This window comes from Plecotus auritus (assembly GCF_963455305.1).
Source record: "Plecotus auritus genome assembly, chromosome: 6".
Classification (NCBI taxonomy): domain Eukaryota; kingdom Metazoa; phylum Chordata; class Mammalia; order Chiroptera; family Vespertilionidae; genus Plecotus; species Plecotus auritus.
Genome location: NC_137773.1, coordinates 106,879,044 through 106,901,761, shown reverse-complemented (window position 1 = coordinate 106,901,761; position 22,718 = coordinate 106,879,044). Strand labels below are relative to the sequence as shown.

At 48.1% G+C, this 22,718-nt stretch overlaps 1 protein-coding gene and 1 pseudogene across 3 annotated transcripts in view; both read right to left on the bottom strand.

Annotated features, from left to right (window-relative positions):
* Nucleotides 1-1,260: 1,260 nt before the first annotated feature.
* Nucleotides 1,261-22,718, bottom strand: part of ZNF496 (zinc finger protein 496) — a gene marked incomplete at its 5' end in the record, with an annotated part of 57,904 nt that continues 36,446 nt past the window's right edge. The window contains 5 exons of one of the 2 annotated variants that reach the window (XM_080672706.1): nucleotides 1,267-4,415; nucleotides 7,666-7,779; nucleotides 8,815-8,922; nucleotides 9,372-9,504; nucleotides 21,389-21,616. In XM_080672706.1, the coding sequence (XP_080528832.1) occupies nucleotides 3,658-4,415; nucleotides 7,666-7,779; nucleotides 8,815-8,922; nucleotides 9,372-9,504; nucleotides 21,389-21,616 (1,341 nt within the window). In that variant the 3' untranslated portion in view covers nucleotides 1,267-3,657. Of the gene's footprint in view, nucleotides 4,416-7,665; nucleotides 7,780-8,814; nucleotides 8,923-9,371; nucleotides 9,505-21,388; nucleotides 21,617-22,718 lie in introns of those variants that run through there. The other variant, XM_080672705.1, reaches the window with a different exon arrangement.
* Nucleotides 10,892-13,001, bottom strand: LOC308250614 (polyadenylate-binding protein 1-like 2; annotated as a pseudogene). Its single transcript has 2 exons — nucleotides 12,292-13,001; nucleotides 10,892-11,107 (listed from the first exon to the last, which is right to left on the bottom strand). The product of its transcript is annotated as a polyadenylate-binding protein 1-like 2 (transcript).

The window sequence follows — 22,718 nt, the reverse complement described above, 5'->3', positions numbered from 1 at the left end:
ACCCGGGCATTGGAATCGAACCTGGGACACTCTGTCCACTGAGCAAACCAGCTAGGCCTTAGTGGCCATCTTTGCTGGAGCACCTAGTACTGTGCAAATTTAGTGAAGGCAATCTGGTCAGACTTTGGCTTCTTGAGCACAGATGGTTAGTGAAGCCTTTATATCATGGCCATGGAGTATCATCCTAATACTAGCCAAGCCATTTTAGAAAAATGGGAATAACCAAAAGGGAGACCAAGATAAATATGATTTACCTATTCTTAGCACCGCCCCTTCCCCCCCACCCCCGCAACTGGGTGGGTCAATGTTTGCTGAAAATGCAAAGTAATGGTAAAATTTCTGCAAGTTTATACTCTTTCTCACTCAATCTTCTTCTGGGAAAACACTTAAAAATATCCAGAAATCTGCCTGGCTGGCGTGGCTGAGTGGTTGAGCATTGACCTATGAACCAGGTCAGTTTGATTCCTGGTCAGGGCACATGCTGGGTTGCTAGCTAGATCCCCAGTGTGGGGCATGCAGGAGGCAGCCGATCAATGATTCTCTCTCATCACTGAAGTTTCTATCTCTCTCTCCCTCTCTGAAATCAATTTAAAAAATATTTTTAAAAATCCAGAAATCTCACTCTGAATTTACCTTCAGTGGGCTGGAGGCAGGTCCTGTCTCTTCTCAGAGCACACAGACACATTCAAAGGGGCTCCAGCTTAATATGGATGACGTAGACTTACCCTGACTCTCAGATGTGCCTTTTCTGACCTGCAACATTTTCCAGGCAAGGGTCCCAGCCCCTCCATATTTTGACAAGATGTGGCAACTTAAGTTATCATCAAATCCCCTATACTACACTCTGAACTCTGCTTTTGGCAGGAAGGGAAAACCATCTTATGGGAGAAAAGTGACATAGACTGATCTCCAAGGCAGGCGTGAACTCATACCTTCACACCACTGGTCACATCACTCAGCTAGGGAGAGGTTGGGAGACAGGATATAGGAAAATGGTGAGGTCAGGTTAACCAGCTGTAGTGTAACTAGGAGTACAAAATACCCCCGGTGTAGTGACTTACTCTGTCCTTTGGACAGGGGTCAGATCAGGTGAGCGGGCCATCTATCTGAGGCCTAAATGTGTCACAAGGTGAAGTCTGACACTCAGAGGACTATTTTCAGCATCCTTATACCTCAAGCTCATCTTGTCAGGCCAATCAACTATCTCAGCAGTGGTGCACATTACTTTTTAAACTAAATGGAAAGTCTAACATGAATATTAATTCAGCAAGTTAATTTTTATTATGTACTTATGAGTTTGTGGAAACAATGCCCAGAGATCCAAGGAACAGGGAGGGCAGATGCTTCTCAGATGTGGGGCCTGTACTTCCATGGTAAGGATGTAGCTCACCTGCCTGCCCACCCCCCAGGGAGGGAGCAAGTGGTCAGTTCTCTGGTGCCTGGAGGAGCAGGTAACCCCACTGGCCTCTTTGGAATGGGATGAACTGGGATTTGAACTACATCACCCTGGAGGGCTTCTGAATCCTGAGTGATTGACCTTCCAATTAGGTAGGTACTAGGTGTATGGGGTCAGTGAGTGGGGGGTTCTCCACAGTATTTGGTAGGGTCTCAAGAAGCAGTTACATCCTCTTGGTGTTTTTCTTATTTAGGATCTGGTTTTATAGGTAAGACACAACAGTGAGTGGGCAATGTTCCTCCATTTCACAGATGTCTGAAGCAGATGGAGAACCATCTTCCAGCTGACAAGCCCTTGAGCAAGAGTGCATGAGGGTGGGGCAAATGTATAACCTGGCTTTTATTTGTAATTTCCTCCTCAATAGCCTTAAAGATTCACTTTCCCCCTTTTCCTGGCAGATCAATAAGAGGCAATCTATTTAGAAATGGAGAGCCCCAATATTTATTTTTTGTTCAGGGTATGACCTAACAGTTTTATTGCATTTACTGCTCCTCAGGATGCAGGGGTGTCTACACAGGCACAGTAATCAGAATTATAAAACCTGTGGCTCTTCCACTGGGTTTGATGGCATCTCATGTGACAACAGACATGACAAGGGGCCTGGCTGCCTGCTGATGGACATACAAATAACACAAAATGTCCACCTGGTGGCTTTGAATCAGCTACCACTACTCCATAGTGCCTGTGCTTTCTTGACATTGAGCCTGGCCGATATTACCAGTCTTCCAGGAACAATAAGACCATGGTTTTCATTGCTTGAGATTTCACAGCCAAAGGTCACTCCCAATCCAGAACTCCAGGCCACGCACTTTCAAAACTATGCTGCTTCCAGTGGAACCGACAGCAAGCCAACCGCAGCTTCTGTTGACTCATCTGTTAATCAGGGATGACCGGATAATTGCAAGACTATCTGCTGTTGTGGATTGAATTGTCTTCCCACCACCCCAAATTCATATTTACGTCCTAACCCCAATACATCAGAATGTGGCCTTTCTTAGAAATATGGTCATTGTGGATGTTACTAATTAAGACAGGAATATACTAGAATAGGCATGGGGGCCCTGATCCAATATGGTGTCCTTATAAAAAGGGGAAATTTGGAGACAGACATGTACACAGGGACACCACATTAAGGTGAAGGCAGAGATGGGGTAATATTTCTACAAGGAACATCATCGACTGCCAGCACCACCAGAAGCTGGGGGAAAGGTGTGGAACAAACCTTCCCTTACAGGAAACCAACACACTGACCCCTTGACATTGGACTTCCAGCCTCCAAAACTGAGGCAATGTTTCTGTTGCTCTAAGTCACCCTGTTTTTGGTATTTTGTTAAGGCAGCCCTAGCAAATGAATATGAACAGCAGACTACGTTCTATGTATGGAGAACCCAACCTCACAGGAGGTTGTTCCCATTGCCCCTCATCCAGACAACAGAACCCCCCACTGGGGCTGGCTGAACTCCCCATTCCTGGACACAATGTGACGGGCAGGGGAACTTAAGTGCCTTTTGAATGATGACAACTGCTTCTACCCCACAACCATTTACCGGGTCCTTCAGGTACAAAGAAATGACATTTGAGCAGGGTGTGCAACAATTTAAAATGTGGGTATTGCCCTCAGTGAACTCAAAATCCTAATAAGCAGCTGCCATCCCCCAAAAAAAGTATGACACAGTTCCCCTTCGCAAGCAGCTGTACAGCGCCCTGGAGGCTTCTGACCCTGACAGGGCTGCCTGGTAACAGTGGGTGTTCTTTGGGTCAGCTGGTGACATGGCAGGATTGGTGTGCCTGGCCTTGCTGAACACATGCACTCCCTGCCTTTTTCTAGGCATTACGGCGCCCACAGCTTCTTGCTCTCAGATGGGAAGTACAGTTACCCTGGAACCTCAAGATAGGGGCAGGGGTCCAGACAAGGCAGCATGGCAGTATAGTGAGTTGGTGGCAAGGGTCAAACCCCAAATGGTCACTGCAGTTGGGGCAGTCCAGTCCCTCAGACCGCCTGGGAAGCACTGGACGGGGCTTTCTTCTGACCCAGAAACACCGGGCGAGTCCAAGCTGGTTATGCACCTCCCTCCCTGCTTTTTGGCACAGCAGAGACAAAAGAAATGCTCAGTTGATCACTATCTCATTTCTACCTGAGAGCAAAGGGTGGGAAGGTGAGGTCAGTCCAGGAGCAGGTACGTCCCGGGGAGGGCCTGGCATCAGTAAGAGTTGAGAGCCTGCTTGGAGCGGCGTTTCATATGCAGGCGCTGGTGGCGCAGGAGGTCGGAGTTGTGCAGGAAGCTTTTGACGCAGTACCGGCACCGAAAGGGCCGTGCCCGGTCCTTACCGTGCACGCTGCTGCGGTGCCTTGCCAGGTGGTCAGGCCGCTGGAACAGCTTCCCGCAGTCACAGCACTGGATGCTCAGCTGGGCCCGGCCCTCAGCCAGCGAGGCATCAGGCCCCCCACCTGTGGACTCTGCCTCCCCCTGCTTGCTCCCAATCACCGGCCGGGGGCCGGTCGGCGACAGGTGGACCCGCGTGTGGCAAAGCAGGTGCGAGTTGAGGCGGAAGCTCTTCCCGCAGGCGCCGCACCGGAAAGGTTTCTGGGCCTCGTGGGCTTCCAGGTGCCCGTCCAGGTCCTCGCTGTCACTGAACAGCTCCCCACACACCGAGCACTCATGCAGCTTCTCCTGCTCCCTGCGGCTGCGCAGGTGTCGGATGAAATTGACCCTCCAGCGGAAGACCTTGCCGCAGTTGGGACACACATAGGACTTCCCAGAGGTGTGCACCTCGCCCCCCACTGAGAGGCCATTCTGCTGGAGCATGGGGGTGCCGTTTTGCTTCCCCAAGGGGCTCTGTGTCTCATCTGTGCAGTAGGGGCCCAGCTGGGAATCTTCATCCCCAGAGCTGGACAAGACGATCTCGATGGTCACCTCCTCATCCAGGCTGTTCTTAGGGGGCGGTGGGTCACCTCCGGCTGCAGGAAAGCAATGTGGAGGTCACTTAGAGTTGATGACGGAACAGATTGGGGGCTATGGGAGAAGGGTGAATGTATTTTGAATGTGAGGACATGAACTTAGGAGACCAGAGGGTGGAGTGCTAAGGGCAGAACTGCATCCCCTAAAAATCCCTATTATGCTTAAGTCCTAACCCCAAATACCTCAGGATGTGACTGTATTTGGAATTAACGTCTTTCAAGAGTTAAGTTAAAATGAGATCATTAGAGTGGCTTGTAAGCCAACTGGCATCCTTCCAAGAAGATATTAGGACACAGACATGTGGAAGCTCAGGGAGAAGACAGCCAGCTACTGGCCAAGACGACTTGCTGCAGGAGAAGCCCCTTCTGATACCTGGACCTCAGACCTCCAGCATTTTGAGAAAACCAATTTCTGTTGTTTGAGCCTCCTTAGGAGACTAATACAGTGCATACAGGATGACAACCCCTCAAATCAGCTAAAGTGACAAAAAATAAATGCAATTTCTAAAAGGGGGCATAAACAACCCTTAGTGCTCCTGTGGGCCATTTACACAATGTTAGGAATTGTTACTAGATGAGGTGGGATTCAGCAGTGTGCCCCAAACACCAGAGAAACAGTGAAATCAGGGAGTGATGAGTATGGGGGGGGTGGTGTGTGGGGGGACACAAACACTGAACCCCGCAACAGGTACTCTGATGTTTTCATTCTGCCCCTGGGGCTCCTGAGCAGAAGTCGCTGACCCAGGGTCCACAGTGACGGGCCATGGGTGTCAGACTAAGGATCTGAATGTGGGCCGTCAGGCCCCAGGTCCGGGCTAACTCCACATTGCAGAGCCATAGCTTGCCTTTTCTATGAAGTCAAAATTATGGGTCTGAATCTGTTGCCTCTTATTTGTACATAATCCCTCCCATTTTTCTTTTCTTTTTTTAAATTTTATGTATATTGTTTCAGCACATTTGTTTTTCACAGTTTTAAAATGCAACACATTTATTCATCTCCTTTTTGGTTTTATGTCTTACAAGAAAGCTTCCCCACCCTAACATTATAAGAATATATTCTTTATAATGCCTTTGTCTTTTGTTTTTCAAATCTGGCTTCCTAGCCTCCCTGCTTCTCTCCTTAGTCCCTCTAGCTTACAGGGAACCATCCATCACCTATTCCCAGGCCACGCACAGCATGGCCACAGGCTTCGGTATTCCCAATCCCCTGATTAAGCTCAATTCCTCCGACACGTTGGGCAACTTTCTTTCTCCTTTAAATTTTTTTCTGTAAAATAGACAGGAATCAGAGCTGCCTTTTGGGGTTACTGTTGAGGATTACACATGATTTAATACATATGTAGGCACCCCTTCTGTATATCATGAGGCTGCTACGGGCAGGCAGAGGCCAGAGAAGGCCAGAAGTGCACATGTGGCAACAAGCATTCATCTAGCCCCATTGAAATGGCCACCCTCATCCTGAGGAGGGGCCATCCTCAGCTATGCATGGCCACTCTCAGCCTGCTGCAGGCACCTGAGAAAACCAGGGGTGAGGGAGCTCAAAGTTTTGGGGGAGGGGCTATTCTCCTTCTGGATCTGCTGTAAATATAAAATCCCTTTTGTCTACATGTGACGGGGTGAACACAAATAGCAGGGAGCCCTGCACAGAGCTAAGTGGAATTACCACAATGCCAGACAACTCTTTTTTTTTTTTTTTTCTTTTCCTGAATCTTAGCTTCACCCCAGAATCATCTGGATAATTCTTTTTTATTTTTTAAATTCTTTATTGTTGAAAGTATTACGTATGTCTCCCCTTTCCCCCCAATGACCCTCTCCTGCCGGCCCCCATCCTTTCCCCCCACCAGGCCTTCTACACCCTACTGTTGGTGTTATGCATATATGCATACAAGGTCTTTGATTATTTCCCACCCACCTACCCTCCCCCACCTTCCCTCTGAGATCCCACACTCTGTCCCATGCTTCCATGTCTCTGGATCCACTCTGTTCATCAGTTTCTTTTGTTAATTACTTTTCATATATGAGTGAGATCATGTAATACCTGTCTTTCTCTGGGTAGCTTATTTCACTTAGCATGATACGCTCCAGGTCCCTCCATGCTGCCTCAAAGGGTAAGAGATTCTTCTTTTTTACTGCTGCCTAGCATTCCATGGTATAAATGCACCACATCTTTTGTTATCCACTTGTCTACTGATGGGCACTTGGGCTATTTCCAGATCTTAGCTATTGTAAAAGGTGCTGCTATGAACATAGGGGTGCATACAATTCTTTGCCAGACAACTCTTGCTCCAAAAGGCATCTCGGGTAAAAGACTATACGTGAGTCAGTCCCCACAGCTGTGGAAAGTCTCTTTCACACAGTGGGTTTGAGTATGAACCAGAGACTAATATAATATTGTATGTCAACTGGAATTTAAAAAAAGAACAAAGTGAAACAAAAAAGGACCAGAAACTCAGGTATGGTGGCTGGAAGAACATCTTAACCCCAAGGACATTAAAGATGGCCACATTACCCAGCTGGTGTGGCTCAGTGGTTGAGCATCAGCCCATGAACCAAGAGGTCACTGATTTGATTCCCGATCAGGGCACATGCCTGGGTTGTGGGTTTGATCCCCAGTATGAGGTGTGCAGGAGGCAGCCTATTGATGTTTTCTATCTTTCTATCCCTCTCACTTAAAAGATTCCTCTTTCTCTAAAGATCAATAAAAACATATTTTTAAAAAAATGATGGCCACATTTCAGTCTTTGCATCTGGAGGTGGTGACTTCTACCAACATGACCCTATGAGACAGGTGGAGGACACTCCCCTTTCACAGGCATGCCACACTCCTGCTCTTTAGGTCCAAGGCTTTGCCCAGGACTCTGGCTTCTGTGCTGAGGGAAGAAACACACCCCTAATGGCCAGTAGCGCTGTGGCGTACCTTCTTCAACATGCCAGGGTGAGGCCAGGAGGGGAGGGTCTTGGGCTGGAGCTCAGCTGGGAGAGACCCTAGCAAAAGGGAACCCAGCACAATAAGCTGACAACTCACAGGAGTGGTTGGTCAGCAAGGACCTCAGAGAGGTCAATCCCTGACCCCACCCACACCAGCAAACGTGCATGTACACACCATACACATTCACACTTCAACACACCAGACACTATACACACAAAACATGCACATACCACACAGCAGATACCACATGTACACATACCATGTGTACACATATGCTCACATATGTATCACACACCCCACCCCCTCCCAGACCATCTTTACCTGGGCAGGTGCTCTGAGTAAGTGTTGTCTGCTCGCAGGCCTGGAACTCTTGTCCCTGTAGCTCATCCTGTTTTCCTCTTTCTTCGACCTGGAATGGCTGGACACTTGGAAAGTCTTTCCAGAGAAGAAAATGGAAAGGTGGTTTTGTCATGCAGCTGTGGCACTTCCTGGGGAGGCATCTTAACAGATGCCAGACTATGAGCCAAGGGCAGCTCTGAGCTCCCTTCTTGAGCAGCCACTCAGTCAATGTTTGTGGAGCAAATGAATTTGTAGGCAAAAAAATTCTAAAGCTATATGGAGTCAGCACGAGTCCTGGATCTGCCTGTCGACTTGCCTGTGAAGAAGTAACTGCCACCCCTATGGTCATTTCCACTTCTGTAGTGGGATTTCCACAGGCCCCAGGCCCCTCGCAGACCCTGCATAAATAGTCTGCACAGAGCCTGCTAGGCTGCCAGGACAGGGAGCTGGCCACCCCGAGGCCCTGCAAGCTCGTCCAGGTGGGAATGGAGACCCACACTTGACTGCACTGTGCCAGCTCTAGGTCATGAAGGGGAAGGAGAGGAGGCTGCTGTTGAAACCATACAAAGCCTTTAGTCCTGAAGGAGCAGTGTCTCAGGCGTTATGGCAAGTGGTTAACAACCTACACAGAAAGCCCAGATAGGGGAGTGGGAAATGTTGCTGCCAATGCCGTGCTGTTGTAAGCCAAGGCCCAGCACCCTGTGCCTTAGTTTCCTCACACTCACAGCACGTGGTGGAAGGACTAGACTCTGAAACCTACAAAAATCCTCCCACTAGAGAATGAGACACCTGGAGGTCCTGCACTAGTGCTTTCTCCACCTGACCTCTAGAGAATGTGACCTCACCTGTGGAGGGGCTGCTGGCTTGTCAGCACAGCCCAGGTGCTGTTTATAGCAGAGAAGGATGTTCCCACTGTGTCCTAGTCCCTGGTTGATGAGTGTGATCCCACACCCGCCAAAAAAAATAAGCCTACATTCTTTCTGGGAGAAGTCATGGAGGCGGCAAAACATGCTCTACTGAGACAGAGCCTGGGCTTACAGAGGGCTGCAGAGAAATGGCAGGGAGTGGCCCACCTCTGGTCGGCACCACCTACCACCCTACTGTCGCCCCAGTGGTGGAATCATGACTCACCCAAGTAGGAGACCTGGGTAGCACCCTTGCCCTGGAGGTCCTGCAGCTCAGGAACACACGGCTCATTCTCCTCACCCTGAGAGAGGTCCTGCTGGGCTGCTGGGTCATCTGTTCAACGAAAAGGGGAGGACACACATTCCTCAGTGACCTGGAGGGACGCAGGCCAAGCCATGGCAGTGACAGGGCCACGCAGGGCTGCAGAGAAACTGAGAGGCTTGAGCAAGCAGAGAGGGTGGGGAGGGGCACACTATTGGGGGAGCTGTGGGCTTGGGGCAGCTGTCAGGCCCATGAGCCAGAAAGCCAGAACTTCAGAGGCCATAGGATCAGAATGATAGAGGAAAAGTGGGTGCACAGGAACCTGTTATGCTTGGTTTCGAATGCAAAACAGCCAGTAAGCCTGATTTACATGTGATAGCGGTAGGTGAGGATGCCTCTACTAAGAGTCCTCACTGTCGCTGTGTGTATGTGACCTCATCTCAGGGATGGAGGGTGGTCAGCAAATTCAGATGTGGGCCCCCAGCTCCCTGGTCTCAGGAGAGGGTGGAAGGACATCTTACTTGGAGGCAGCGAAACCCCACAGTCCTCTCCAATGATGAACTCCCCGTAGAAGCCAGTCTGGGCAGGGTCTAGAAGGGACCAGTCCTCTTCCGAGAAACAGAAGATCATGTCCTCGAAAGGAGAAACCCGTTTCTGAAACCACAGAACAGGGACGCCTCAGTCCAAGGACAAGCTAGGCAAGGGTTGCTGCAAACAAGGGAATGAGCTGGAGCTGAGGGCACACTCCCGCCCCGTGTGTGCACGGAAGGGAGAGAGCAGAGGCTGCTCTCCAGCTCTCACCTGGGATCCACCTCCTTCCTATCTGGTTTGGCTGAATGCAAACCATGGTGACTCTCTGGTGGCCAAGGTTGTGGGCAGGGTACACAGTCCCAGGCAGCTAATGAAGACCGAGACACCACCAGGCTCGGCCCAGCCATTTCTAGAGTTTATTTTGCACATATGCAGTGTTAGGTCTGGACCAGCCTAGTCACAGCAGCATTGATGATCACAGATAATATTATCAATACATTTTGATCATAGATAATAAAGACTGAAGATGCCGTTTATAGCAGAGAAGGATGTTCCCACTGACGGGCTCTCTGCCCATCACCAGAGCACAGATTAACTCCAGGACAGTCTGCCCGGTTCAAGCAAACTCCCATTAGGAGCGAGGGTCCTCTCTGCACGAGCAGAAAGCCGTCTAAGCTGTGTGTCACATGATCTAGACTGCTCAATGCACAAAATGTCCAGAAATCTGGATCACCAGCAGCTTAGCAGTGGAACCTGGGGTAAGGCGTGGCTGGGAGACTTTGCTTAAACTTGAATCACAGACCATGGTAATATGTCAAATTAATATTAATTTAATTAATTAATTTTTTTAAATAAATATTTTTATGGAGAGTTTTTCTTTATTGAGAAACTTAAGGCTTGGATACATAAAATAAAATCAATTTCTGGGGGCGGGGGTGGGGGGGGAGGGGAGGGAGGATCAAAACCCACAACAGGAAGAAAAAAAAAAGTTAACAAAAGTTAACACTGCCTGAGCCGTAGCAGAACCCAGAAAATATATTTTTATTTTTTAAAATATATTTTATTGATTTTTTAGAGAGGAAGGGAGAGGGATAGAGAGCCAGAAACATTGATGAGAGAGAAACATCAATCAGCTGCCTCCTGCACACCCCCCACCAGGGATGTGCCCGCAACCAAGGTACATGCCCTTGACCAGAATCGAACTCGGGACCCCTGAGTCCACAAGCCGACGCTCTATCCACTGAGCCAAACCGGCCAGGTCAGAATATATTCTTTTAATTAAAAAATTCTATTTGCTTCATAATTGACCTTTTGATACAAAATGACCTAATAAATTTGCAATTTGTGGTTCTTAGTGTTGAGGTCCATAGGACAAGCTAGGAAGTCTTCAAACCTTGAGCTGGATTTCCTGAGGGATTATTTGGCTTCTGAATCGTTTTTTCCTTGCCTAAGAGGTAGCAGCAGCAACAGTGCCCACCTGCTGGGCAGCTTCTTTCTTGGCATGTTAAGCCTATAGAACGGCCACAGCTTCATCCACCTTGGAACAGAGAGACCTGTGGGACTCCAGCATGTGCAGCAGTTCAGAGTTATAGATCATTCCCATAATCTTTCCAGCCAGGTTAGAATGCATGGTTTGGAGGAGAAGGAACAAACATTTCCCCAGCATCTGCTTCTGTTCCTGGGAGGGTGCTGCGGCCAACATGGAGGCCGTCAGGGGCTCCTGCCCCTGCACATGGACCACAGGCTGAGAGGTGGTATGGCAGGGTGAGGGCTGCGGACACTGGAGGCATACTTGTAAGGTGCAACAGCCCGAGGAGCAGCAGCAGCCACAGCGATATGAGGTGCTAAGTTCTGTACAGCTGTGCGAACACCTCCCGACTGGCAGCTGTCAGTCAGCCCTTGCTGGGTGGACCAGCCCCACCAAAGTCCATAGCCAAGCGGTCTGGGCACTCAGACCCGACTCTCTGAGCAGTAGTAGGGAGGCCACGAGAGGCTGGAGCATTACCAGTTGGAGCCAGATGACGAAGAGTTGGAAGAGGCCCAGACTGGCGTACAGCACTTGGCATTCCTTGGAAGCCTCGCTGCCAGCATGGATTAGGTCACATCTGTGCTGACTGGTTAGGTGTGTCATATGGAGGCCTTCCCTGAGCCTGTGGAACTGCTGGCACGAAGTAGCCACCAGCTGCAGGTCGGAACTGATTTAAGATAGCACTGGCAGGGAGTGCTCTCATTCCGGCCACCCGCTGCATATACTGGTTGGTCAGATGAGCCTTTCCCTCTTCCTTCCTCTGGGCCAGGGCGACATACGGTGGCTTGGAACCCATGATGCATCCATTCATCACAGTGACTGCTTTGGTGGCCTCTTCAGGAGATGAGAAGCAAACAAAGCCAAACCCTTTGCTTCTCCCATCCTCCAGCATTACCTTAGCACTGGTGGTGTATCCGAAAGGAGAAAACTCTTTCCTTAACTTCTCATCGTCAATGGTGTTATCCAAGTTCTTACTGTAGAGATTCACCCCGATATTGACTAATTCTCTCTTGCTTCAGCTGTTCAAATTTGTTTTAACTTGGCCTGCCATTCCACTTTTTTTCTGTGCACAGCCTACAAAAATGACTTTCCCACTGATTTCTTTTCCTTTCATCTCTTCCACAGTCATATTGGCATTCTCATGTGTGTGTTTTTTGAAAATATATTTTTATTGACTTCAGAGAGGAAGGGGGAGAGAAACATTAATGATGAAAAAGAATCATTGATCAGCTGCCTCCTGTACGCCCCCCACTGGGGATTGAGCCTGCAACCTGAGCATGTGCCCTTTACCGGAATCAAACCTGGACCCTTTAGTCCGTAGGCCGATACTCTATCCACTGAGCCAAACCAGCTAGAGCTATCCTCATGTTTTTTTAACTCACAAAGCCAAAGCCTCTGGATTTCCCATTGTGATCTCTCATCACCGTGACACTTAGGGTCTTCACAAACTGGCTGAACAGCTCTTTTAGTCTCTCATCACGCAACTACCTCTTCCCCAAAGTTTTTGATATACATATTAGTGAACTCCTTGGCTTTGGCCCCCCAAAGTTCAGCTTCCCGCTCTTTTTGAGACTTGAATCTGCCCACAAACACTTTGTGGTTATTGAGGAGCATGCCGTTCATCTTCTTGATGGCCTTGTCTGCAGCCTCTTGGGTCTCGAATTGAACGAAAGCATAAGCCTTAGAGCTGCTCTTGTCACACCCACCTTGCAGATCAGGATGTTCCCAAAAGTAGAAAAAGTATCATAAATTGCCTTGTTATCTATAGATTTTTCCAGTTTCTTGATGAAGACGTTTCCCACACCATCTTTTCTCAAAGAGGGATCCCTTTGAGACCACATGATACGGATTGGCTTTCCCGTAATCACATCAAAGTTCACAGTATCCCAGGCCCGCTCAGCGCCAGCTGGCTGCTGGAAGTTGACGTGGGCATAACTCAGCGAGCGGCAGGTGGTTCCATCGTGGCAGACCCGGATGGAAGCACAGGCCCCACAGGGCTGAACTTTTCATACAGCACGGCCTCGGTGATGTTCCAGTGCAAGTCACCCACATACAGGGAGTCCATGGGGTAGCTGCTGGTGGCAGCGTTCATCTCCCTAAGCCCCCGTGACCCCAAGCCCCGCCAGGACTTCTTACAGGGACCACACAGGATAAAAGGGGTTCTTCTCCAATCAGCGCGCAACCAGCTCATGGTGGCAGAGCAGGAGGGACCCAGAAGTCCGGGGCGGCTCACTCAAGACTGCAGGACCGCACACAAAAGGCTCTCAAAAACAATATGGCTCTCCCCGGGAGTTTGGCATTTTCAGCTCCAAATTTCCAAAATAAGTGTATTAAAATGGGGACTTTCCTCCTAATTACAAAAATTCTTAAAGAGCCAGCCAAACGGTGCCCACCTCTGGGATACGCATTTCTCTTTAAATATAGGCCTTGGGCTGCTGGCAGTTTAAGATTACAGCTGGGGAAGAGAGATGCAAAGTATCTGTCAACGTGCAAGCCTGGGGGGCCCGAGCACGCAGCCGCCTTCACAAGGGCCGCCAGACACGTGGTGCTCGGGGAGGACGGTGCGGGGCTGCCACGAGGTGCGGGCGCAGGGATGGTGCGGCTCACCACCCACGCCCAAGTGCCATGGAGGCGGCTGGCAGGCCAGAAGTGTGCAAAAGTGACTTTCCCGTAGGTTCGAGGGGGATTTGATTTTTCTTTCTCTTTCCCCCCCCCAAATTTTAAAGCGTTTTCAAGGTTTTGTTTTGAATTTTTTCTCCAGGCTACTGAGCCCGAAAGCAGCAGAGGCTGCGGGAACACCAGTCGGAGAGCTTAAAATATATTTTTATTTATTTCAGAGAGGAACGAAGAGGGAGAGAGAGGTAGAAACATCAATGATAAGAGAGAATCATGGATCAGCATGTGCCCTTGACGGGAACCGAATCTGGGACCCTTCAGTCCACAGGTCAATGCTCTATCCATTGAGGCAAACCAGCTAGGGCAAATTAATTTTTTAATTTTAAAAATGGTGACATATCCATATTATATTAGAAGACCATAAAAATAAAAAAGTCCTTTACAAAATGGAAATAGATATTTGCCCATTGAAGCATTAAGTTATTTGGGTCTCAAACTTCTTGTAAATACTAATATGACAATAAATTGATAACAATAAATGTCATTGAAAAATTACTCACTTTGAAATAATCTAGAACCTTGATTTGAAAGAACATGGAGAACTCCTGGAAGCTGACATTTCTGTTCATGCTGTCTAATCCCAGAAGAGCAAACATACACAGCCTATCTCCACTAAGCATGTCACACTGTATGTGTATATATGGTTGCATGTATATTCACTAGATATTGGCTGGTGTGAATGAAACAAAATTATACATATTTTTTTTGTCAGATGGACAAAAAATGTGTTCCATGAGATGAAAAAGGCTAAAAATTGTGGCTCTAGATCAGGGATGGGCAAACTTTTTGACTCGAGGGCCACAATGGGTTCTTAAACTGGACCAGAGGGCCGGAACAAAAGCATGGATGGAGTGTTTGTGTGAACTAATATAAATTCAAAGTAAAGGAGCGGAGGGGAGAGCAAGAGAACCGGATAGAACAGCCGGATCCGGCCCGCGGGCCGTAGTTTGCCCACGGCTGCTCTAGATGATCACCAGTTACCCGGATGGTTGCTCTGGGGCTGGGATCAGGTGTGTGTGGGGGGATCAGGCGGGGAAAGGACAGTTTTCAACGAATATCCTTTGGACTCTTCCTCCCCTATGTACGCAGTTGTTTTCACATTAACCCAGAGACAACAGAGTAGGACAATGAGCATAAAGGGCCCAGAGCCCTTCAACTAGACTTGCTAAGTTAACATCTTGCCTATCTGTCACATTTCCTGTCTCTCATATGCGATAGGTGGGCATGATCCCTCATCCCCTGGGTCACTGGGGACTTAAGGCATCACAATAGGCTACTGGCCAGTGATTGGCAAACTGCGGCTCGCGAGCCACATGCGGCTCTTTGGCCCCTTGAGTGTGGCTCTTCCACAAAATACCATGGCCTGGGCGAGTCTATTGTGAAGAAGTGGCGTTAGAATAAGTTTAAAAAATCTGGCTCTCAAAAGAAATTTCAATCGTTGTACTGTTGATATTTGGCTCTGTTGACTAATGAGTTTGCCGACCACTGGGCTACCCCAATAAGGGTCCGCATGAATCTTTTAAGAAAAAGGTTATTCTTCCACATCAGCACAATGTCTATGGCACTGTGACTCTGCACCCAGAGGATATGTGGCAATGCCTGGAGACACTGTCACTACTGGGATGGGCACTACAGACATCAAGAGGATGGAGGCCAGGGATGCTGCGCAACACCCCACAGTGCCCAGGACAGCCCCACGTGACAAAGAACTGTCAACCAAAATGTCAATGAAGACATGGTCTAGAACAGGGGTCCTCAAACTTTTTAAACAGGGGCCAGTTCACTGTCCCTCAGACCATTGGAGGGCCGGACTACAGTTTAAAAAAAAAACTATGAACAAATTCCTATGCGCACTGCAGGCCCAGGATGAGTCGGCTGCTAAGCAGGACAGGCAGCGGCACCTGGCGGGCCGGATAAATGTCCTCAGCGGGCCACATGTGGCCCGCGGGCTGTAGTTTGAGGATGCCTGGTCTAGAAACTGCTCTATAACATCAGAAAAATTTAACATGGGTTCAATAATAACATTTAGTATCTTTTGAACTATGAAATAGTATTATTTTATCAAGGTAAAGAATTATGATGACTTCCACAGGTGACTATGACAAGAAGTCAAGATTGGAAATTGCTGGGTCTAAGCTTTCTAATGGGCCATAGAAATTTTGCTAAACTTGTCTTTAAATGTCAATCATCAGGTATACAAGTGAAATTCAACAGTCTTATGTTTACACTAGAGGCCTGGTGAACGAATTTGTGCACAGGTGGGGTCCCTCGGCCTGGCCAGCGATCGGGGCCACCAGCCGGGGAGGGACTGCGGGCGGGCTCCAGGGTGTATCCAGCCTGTCTCACCCAGTCCCGATCAACCAGACCCCAGCAGCAAGCTAACCTACCGGTTGAAGTGTCTGCCCCCTGGTGATCAGTGCGCATCATAGCAACTGGTGGAACGGTAGGACGAACGGTTGAATGAATGGTCGAACACTTAGATTACGCTTTTATTATATAGGATAGTATATAGGATGAAAATAGTCATGGGCTTACAAACACTTGTTTTGTTCTGCCCAAGCCCATCAGGAAAAAGATGAGAGTAAGTATAATACTCCCATGGGTCCTTGAGGAAATTTCTGGACAATTTGGGGAGAAAGTAACAGAAGTACACCCTGTGACTCATTAATTCCGTTTCCAGGACATTTTCCTAAAGAAATCATGAGGATGAATGCAAAGGTGTGTGCAAGAGAATGTAGAAGATACTGTTTGGTAGAATCAAGCATCAGGTTTTTTCTTTATACCTTTTTCCGGTGTCTGAAGACTTATCCTAAGCATGGATCACTTAAGTTTCATTAAAAGTTGAAACAAAATACCCATGCACCCACCTCTAAGATATAAACAATATAGACAGGTTGCAATCTTTGCTTTAGGTTTTCTTTGAAAGGTGTGGTGTGTAGGTCACAGACTGCACAGGGTTGAACTCTGAGCTTTTCCTGCCCCCAGTGCCACCTGCAGATCTCCCCAGAGGGAGGTTACATCTGGGTTTGGTGTAAATATTAGTGCATGCCTTTGAAACACTAACTGCATCTCAATGTAACTTGAAACTATGTCACAGCACTGTTTTGTATGGTTTTAAATGTTGAACGTGCCTCACATTCCCATTTTCTTTAAGACTGATTCATGTACATACATATTGGTCTAGTTCATTGACTTAAACTAATATATAGAATTTCAGAGTGCAGTGATTTCATCCATTCTTTTATCAATAATGTTTAGGTTTTTCCCAGGACAGATGCTCCTCAGCCAAGTTGCAGCTGCATCCTGATAATTTCATTGTAAACTGAAAATATCCTAAGTTGAAAATGTGTGTAATATCACACTGTAGTGTGTGCACTGCTGACCTTTGGCTGATAGGGCCTGTGCTCACTGCCCTTCCCAGCACCATGAGTGGGCATCCTCCTGCATTTGGCCAGCCCACGAAAACATCTAATTTCAAAATCCAAAACACCATTTTTATTAAATGCCTATCACTCTCCTACCATAGTAAAGTTGAGCCACTATAAGTTGGAACTGGCTATACTTTGCTATTACAAACAACAGTTCAGTGAACTCTCTTATCTGTCTCCTGGCCCATGTGTAAGTGTTTCCAACTAGGAGAGTTACTAGACCAGTGGTCGGCAAACTGCGGCCCGCGCCGTGGTTTGCTGCTCTGTTGACTAATGAGTTTGCCGACCACTGTACTAGACCATGGGGAACCACGTCTTCACTGAAATGACACACTGCCACATGGTTCCTCAAGGGGAGGCACCAGCCAGTACTGGGTCTGTCAAAGGTCTATGGTTCTGGCCCCTGGTGGGAATGAACTTTTATATTAAAAACTCTAAATGTGTTATAATTACTTAACAGTGGTATAAATAATCAGTAACATTAGTGGTATAGAACAAACTGCAAGAAAATGTTTAACAAATTGGTATAGTGAGCCCGGCTGGCATGGCTCAGTGGTTTAGCGTCAACCTATGAACCAGGAGGTCATGGTTCGATTCCCGGTCAGGGCACATGCCGGGGTTGTGGGCTTGATCCTCAGTATGGGGCATTCAGGAGTCAGCTCATCAATGATTCTCTCTCATCATTGATGTTTCTATCCCACCCTTCCTATCTGAAATCAATAAAACATATTATAAAAAAAAACCCACAAAAAACAGACCATTTACAGTAGCATAAAAAAACCACGGAGAAGCTCCTGATGCTGCGGCAGCTGCGCTCACCAGCCGTAAGCCCGGCTTCTGGCTGAGTGGCGCTCCTTCTGTGGGAGTGCACTGACCCACCAGGGGGCAGCTCCTGTGTTGAGCGTCTATCCCCTGGTGGTCAATGCGCATCACAGTGACCGGTCGTTCCGCCGTAACACTTGCTTAGGCTTTTATTATATAGGCTAGAGGCCCGGTGCATGAATTCGGCACCAATGGGCTCCCTCGGCCTGGCCTGCGGGATCAGGCTGAAACCTGCTCTCCGACATCCCCAAAGGGGTCCTGGATTGCGAGAGGGCACAGGCCAGGCCAAGGGACCCCACCGGTGCATGATTGGGACCGGGGAGGGACCGCGGGAGGGCTCCAGGGTGTGTCCGTCCTGTCTTGCTCAGTTGCGATGGGCGGGGCCCCAGCAGCAAGCTAACCTACCAGTCGGAGCGTCTCCCCCTGATGGTCAGTGCACGTCATAACAACTGGTTGACCAGTCAACCGTCTGCCCCCTGGTGGTCAGTGCACGTTATAGTGAGCAGTTGAGTTGCCTTAGCATATTAAGCTCTGATTGGTTGAACGGCCTACTGGTCGACCAAATACTTAACATATTAGGCTTTTATTACATAGGATGAATCAGATACCAATGAGATCAGGAAAGAAATAAAAAACTTCCTGGAACCAATGAAAATGAACACACAATAACACAACATCTCTATGATACAGCAAAAGCAGTCCTGAGAGAGAAGTTCATAGAACTACAGGCTTACCTCAAAAAACAAGAAAAATTAATAATAAACTATTTAACCATAAAGAATCAGAAAGAGAACAAGTAAAGCCCAGAGTAAGTAGAAGGAAGGAAATAATAAAGATTAGAGCAGAAATAAATGACACAGAGACTAAAAAACAATACAAACAAATCAATGGAAGCAAGAGCAGGTTCTTTGAAAGGATAAACAATATTGATGAACCGTTAGCCAGATCATCAAGAAGCAAAGAGAGAGGACCCAAATAAATAAAATCAGAAAGGAAAACAGTGAAGTAACAACTGACACCACAGAAATACAAAGGATTGTAAGAAAATACTATGTAAAACTACATGCATACAAGCTGGACAATGTGGATGTAAGAGACAAATTCCTTGAAAAATATAATCTCCCAAAACTGAATCAGGAAGAATCAGAAAACCTGAATAGGCCAATAACAACTGAAGAAATAGAAGTAGTAAACAAAAACCTCCCAGCAAAGAAAATCCCTGGTCCAGATAGCTTCACAGGGGAGTTTTAACAAACAGACAAAGAAGAACTAACACCTATCCTCCCAAACTATTCCAAAAAATCCAAGAGGAAGGAACACTTTCAAAAACTCCTTTTATGAGGCCAGCATTATCCTAATTCCAAAACCAGATAAAGACACTACAAAGAAAGAGAAGTACAGGCCAATATCCCTGATGAACTTAGATGCTAAAATCCTCAACAAAATATTAGCAAATCAGATCCAGCAATATATTAAACAGATCATACACCAAGACCAAGTGGAATTAATTTCAGGGATGCAAGCCTGCTACAATATTCACAAATCAAAAATCTGATACATCACATAAACAAACTGAAAGACAAAAATCACATGATCATATCAATAGATGCAGAAAAAGCATCCAACAAAATCCAACACCCACTTTTGATAAAAACTCTCAGCAATGTGGGAATAGAGGAAGCATATCTCAACATAATAAAGGACACATATGACAAACCTACAGCAAACATCATACTCAATAGGCAAAACCTAAAACTATTTCCCCTAAAAACAAGACAGGGACAAGACAGGGATGTCCTCTTTCACCACTCTTATTCAACACTAGAGGCCCGGTGCACGAAATTCGTGCACAGGGGGTGTGTGTCCCTCAGCCCAGCCTGCACCCTCTCTAATCTGGGACCCCTCGAGGGATGTCCGACTGCCCGGTAGGATCGGGCCTGAACAGGCACTTGGACATCCCTCTCACAATCCAGGACTGCTCACCTGCCTGCCTTCCTGATTGCCCCTAACCGCTTCTGCCTGCCAGCCTGATCACTCCTAATCACTCCCCTGCCAGCCTGATTGATGCCTAACTGCCCTCCCCTGCAGGCCTGGTCACCCCTAACTGATAAAAACTCTCAGCAATGTGGGAATAGAGGAAATACAAAGGATTGTAAGAAAATACTAGATTTTCTAGATTTTTTTTTTTGACAAGGCGGGGCCACATGGGGCCAGTTTATTGCAGTTAAATACCTCTCTCTTTTTTGTCCATTTTTCCATAAAGAAAATGAAAACACACACACACACACCCAAAGGGGAGCAGGAATCCAGAAACAAGAGGTGGGGTGGGACATGGCCTCCCTTCTTAGGTCCAGGTCCCAGGGATGCCCCCCGCAAAGGCTCCCCTCCTGCCTGTAAGCACCATGTCAGTACCTCTTAGAGGCCAAAGGAGGCAGCGGGATATGGCAGGGCCTCTGTCCTCCTCCCTTTTGTCTCCAGGCGAGACCACTAGAAGTGCTGGGGCTTAGTGGGGGCCAGGAGAAGGGGCAGACAGATGGGGGAGGGAGATCATTTCCACATCCAGGAGAGCAGTGGGTGTTTATCCAAAGAAATTCATTACTTCTCCCCATTTTTTTTTTGTTAAAAATCTACTATAAAAAAACGCAGCTGGGGGAGGGGCATCTGTCCCTCTCTGTGCTAAGGGCTGGGAAAGAGGGCAGCAGAGGCCCAGAGGAGGGCCTGCCGCGCGACGGGAAGGGCGTCACTGCTGGTTGCTCTCGCCCACCATCTCCAGGTTGTGCTGTTGCAGCTGGGCGTGAAGCACGGCATTCTCATTCTTCAGCTCCTCAATCTGTTGCTTCAGGAGCTCATTGTCCATCTGCAGCCGTTCGGCCTCCTTGAAGGTCTTCTGCATGCGTTGGTTGGTCTGGTGCAGCTCCCGGATGTAGTCGCAGGCCTTTGACAGGATCCCTCCTCTACTCGCTCCTGTCTTGCTGTTGTCTGTATTACAATCTGGAATGATTTTTGAAAGTTGGACAATCCAGTTGTTGATCTTGTCCCTCCGCCTCCGCTCCACTTCATTGTGCTGAGCTCTCCGTCTCTCATCCCAGGGTGTTCTAGTTCCACCAATTTTCGGGGAGTAGGGATGGGTCCGAGGTGCAATCATCCTTTGCGTTCCTGTCTGAAGCACGTCCTGGGGTGTCATCATGACATAGAACTGGCCTCCGGCCTGCAAGCTCTGGTCTGTGGTCTGTACTGACACAGCCGTGGTATCTCCCACACTGGACGCTAGGAAATAGGCAAATCGTGCCTCCCCACTGACCACCTCAGCTGCTGGGCTGCCGCCATTGCTGAAGGGATTTTGGATTACAGCCAGTGGGAAGGGTGCTGCAGGACCTGGGGGCACAGAGGCAGCAGCAGGGCCAGGGCGCTGGGCCGCCCCATCCACACCCACCTGGGTCACAGCCTGCTGCCCCCCAGCAAAGGCAGCCATAGACACGATGCTGACAGCGCCTGCTGTGTCGCCCTGGCCATCCAGCTGACCATCAGTCACCTGGACTACGCGATATGTCACCTGTCCTCCATTGTTCTCTGTGCGGAACTGGTACTGGATGTTGTGGTCGCTGAACGCCGCCTGTGGGACGCTGGTGATAGCCACTGCAGTCTGCTCCTCCGCCCCAGGGCCGTCCCCGCCCTCCTGCAGCTCGATGCCCTCCTCAGCCTCAGGTTCTTTGTTGTGGCTGGCAGCGGCAGCAGCAGTAGCCGAGGCAGCGGGATCCAGACCCGGGTCCAGCATGTCCATGAGGGGGGGGTGCGGGGAGCTGCGGGGCCCGGAGGAGGGGAGGGGCGGGCGGGCGGCCCCGAGCCCAGCACTCTAGATTTTTCAGATTTAATAACTGCTCTCCCCTGCGGGCCTGGTCCCCCGCAACTGCCCTTCCCTGCGGGCCCGGTCGCCCCCAACTTCCCTCCTCTGCTGGCCCGGTCACCCCTAACTGCCCTCCCTTGCAGGCCTGGTCCCTCCCAACTGCCCTCCCCTGCTGGCCATCTTGTGTCCACATGGGGGCAGGATCTTTGACCACATGGGGGCAGCCATCTTGTGTGTTGGAGTGATGGTCAATTTGCATATTACTCTTTTATTAGATAGGATAGTACTGAAAGTCCTAGCCACAGTGATCAGACAAGAAGAAGAAATAAAAGGCAATCAAGTTGGAAAGGAGGAATTATTTGCAGATGATGTGATATTATACATAGAAAACCCTAAAGACTGCACAAAAAAAACCCCACTAGATTTAATAAATGGATCTGGCAATGTACCAGGACACAAAATCAACACCCAAAAATTGATGGCTTTTTAATACACCAAAAATGAATTCTCAGAAAGAGAAACTAAATAAACAATCACATTTACCACTGCAGCAAAAAATTTGAGATTCTTAGGGATAAACCTAACCAAGGAGGTGAAAGACTTGTACTCGGAAAACTATAGGACGTTAAAAAAATAGATAGGGGAAGATATAAACAAGTTGAAAAATATACCGTGTTCATGGATTGATAGAAGTAACATCATTAAAATGTCCATACTACCAAAGGCAATCTACAGATTCAATGCAATTCCTAATATAATACCAACAGCATATTTCACAGATCTACAACAAATACTCCAAAAATTTATATGGAACCAAAATAGGCCCCGAATAGCCACAGCAATCTTGAGAAACAAGAAAATTGGAAGAATCACAATACCAGATATGAAGTTATACTACAAAGCCAGCGTAATCATAACAGTCTACTACAGCCATAAGAGCAGGCATATAGATCAATGGAACAGAACAGTGACTCCAGAAATCGACCCAAGACACTATGCTCCATTAATATTTGACAAAGGAAGCAAGAACATACAATGA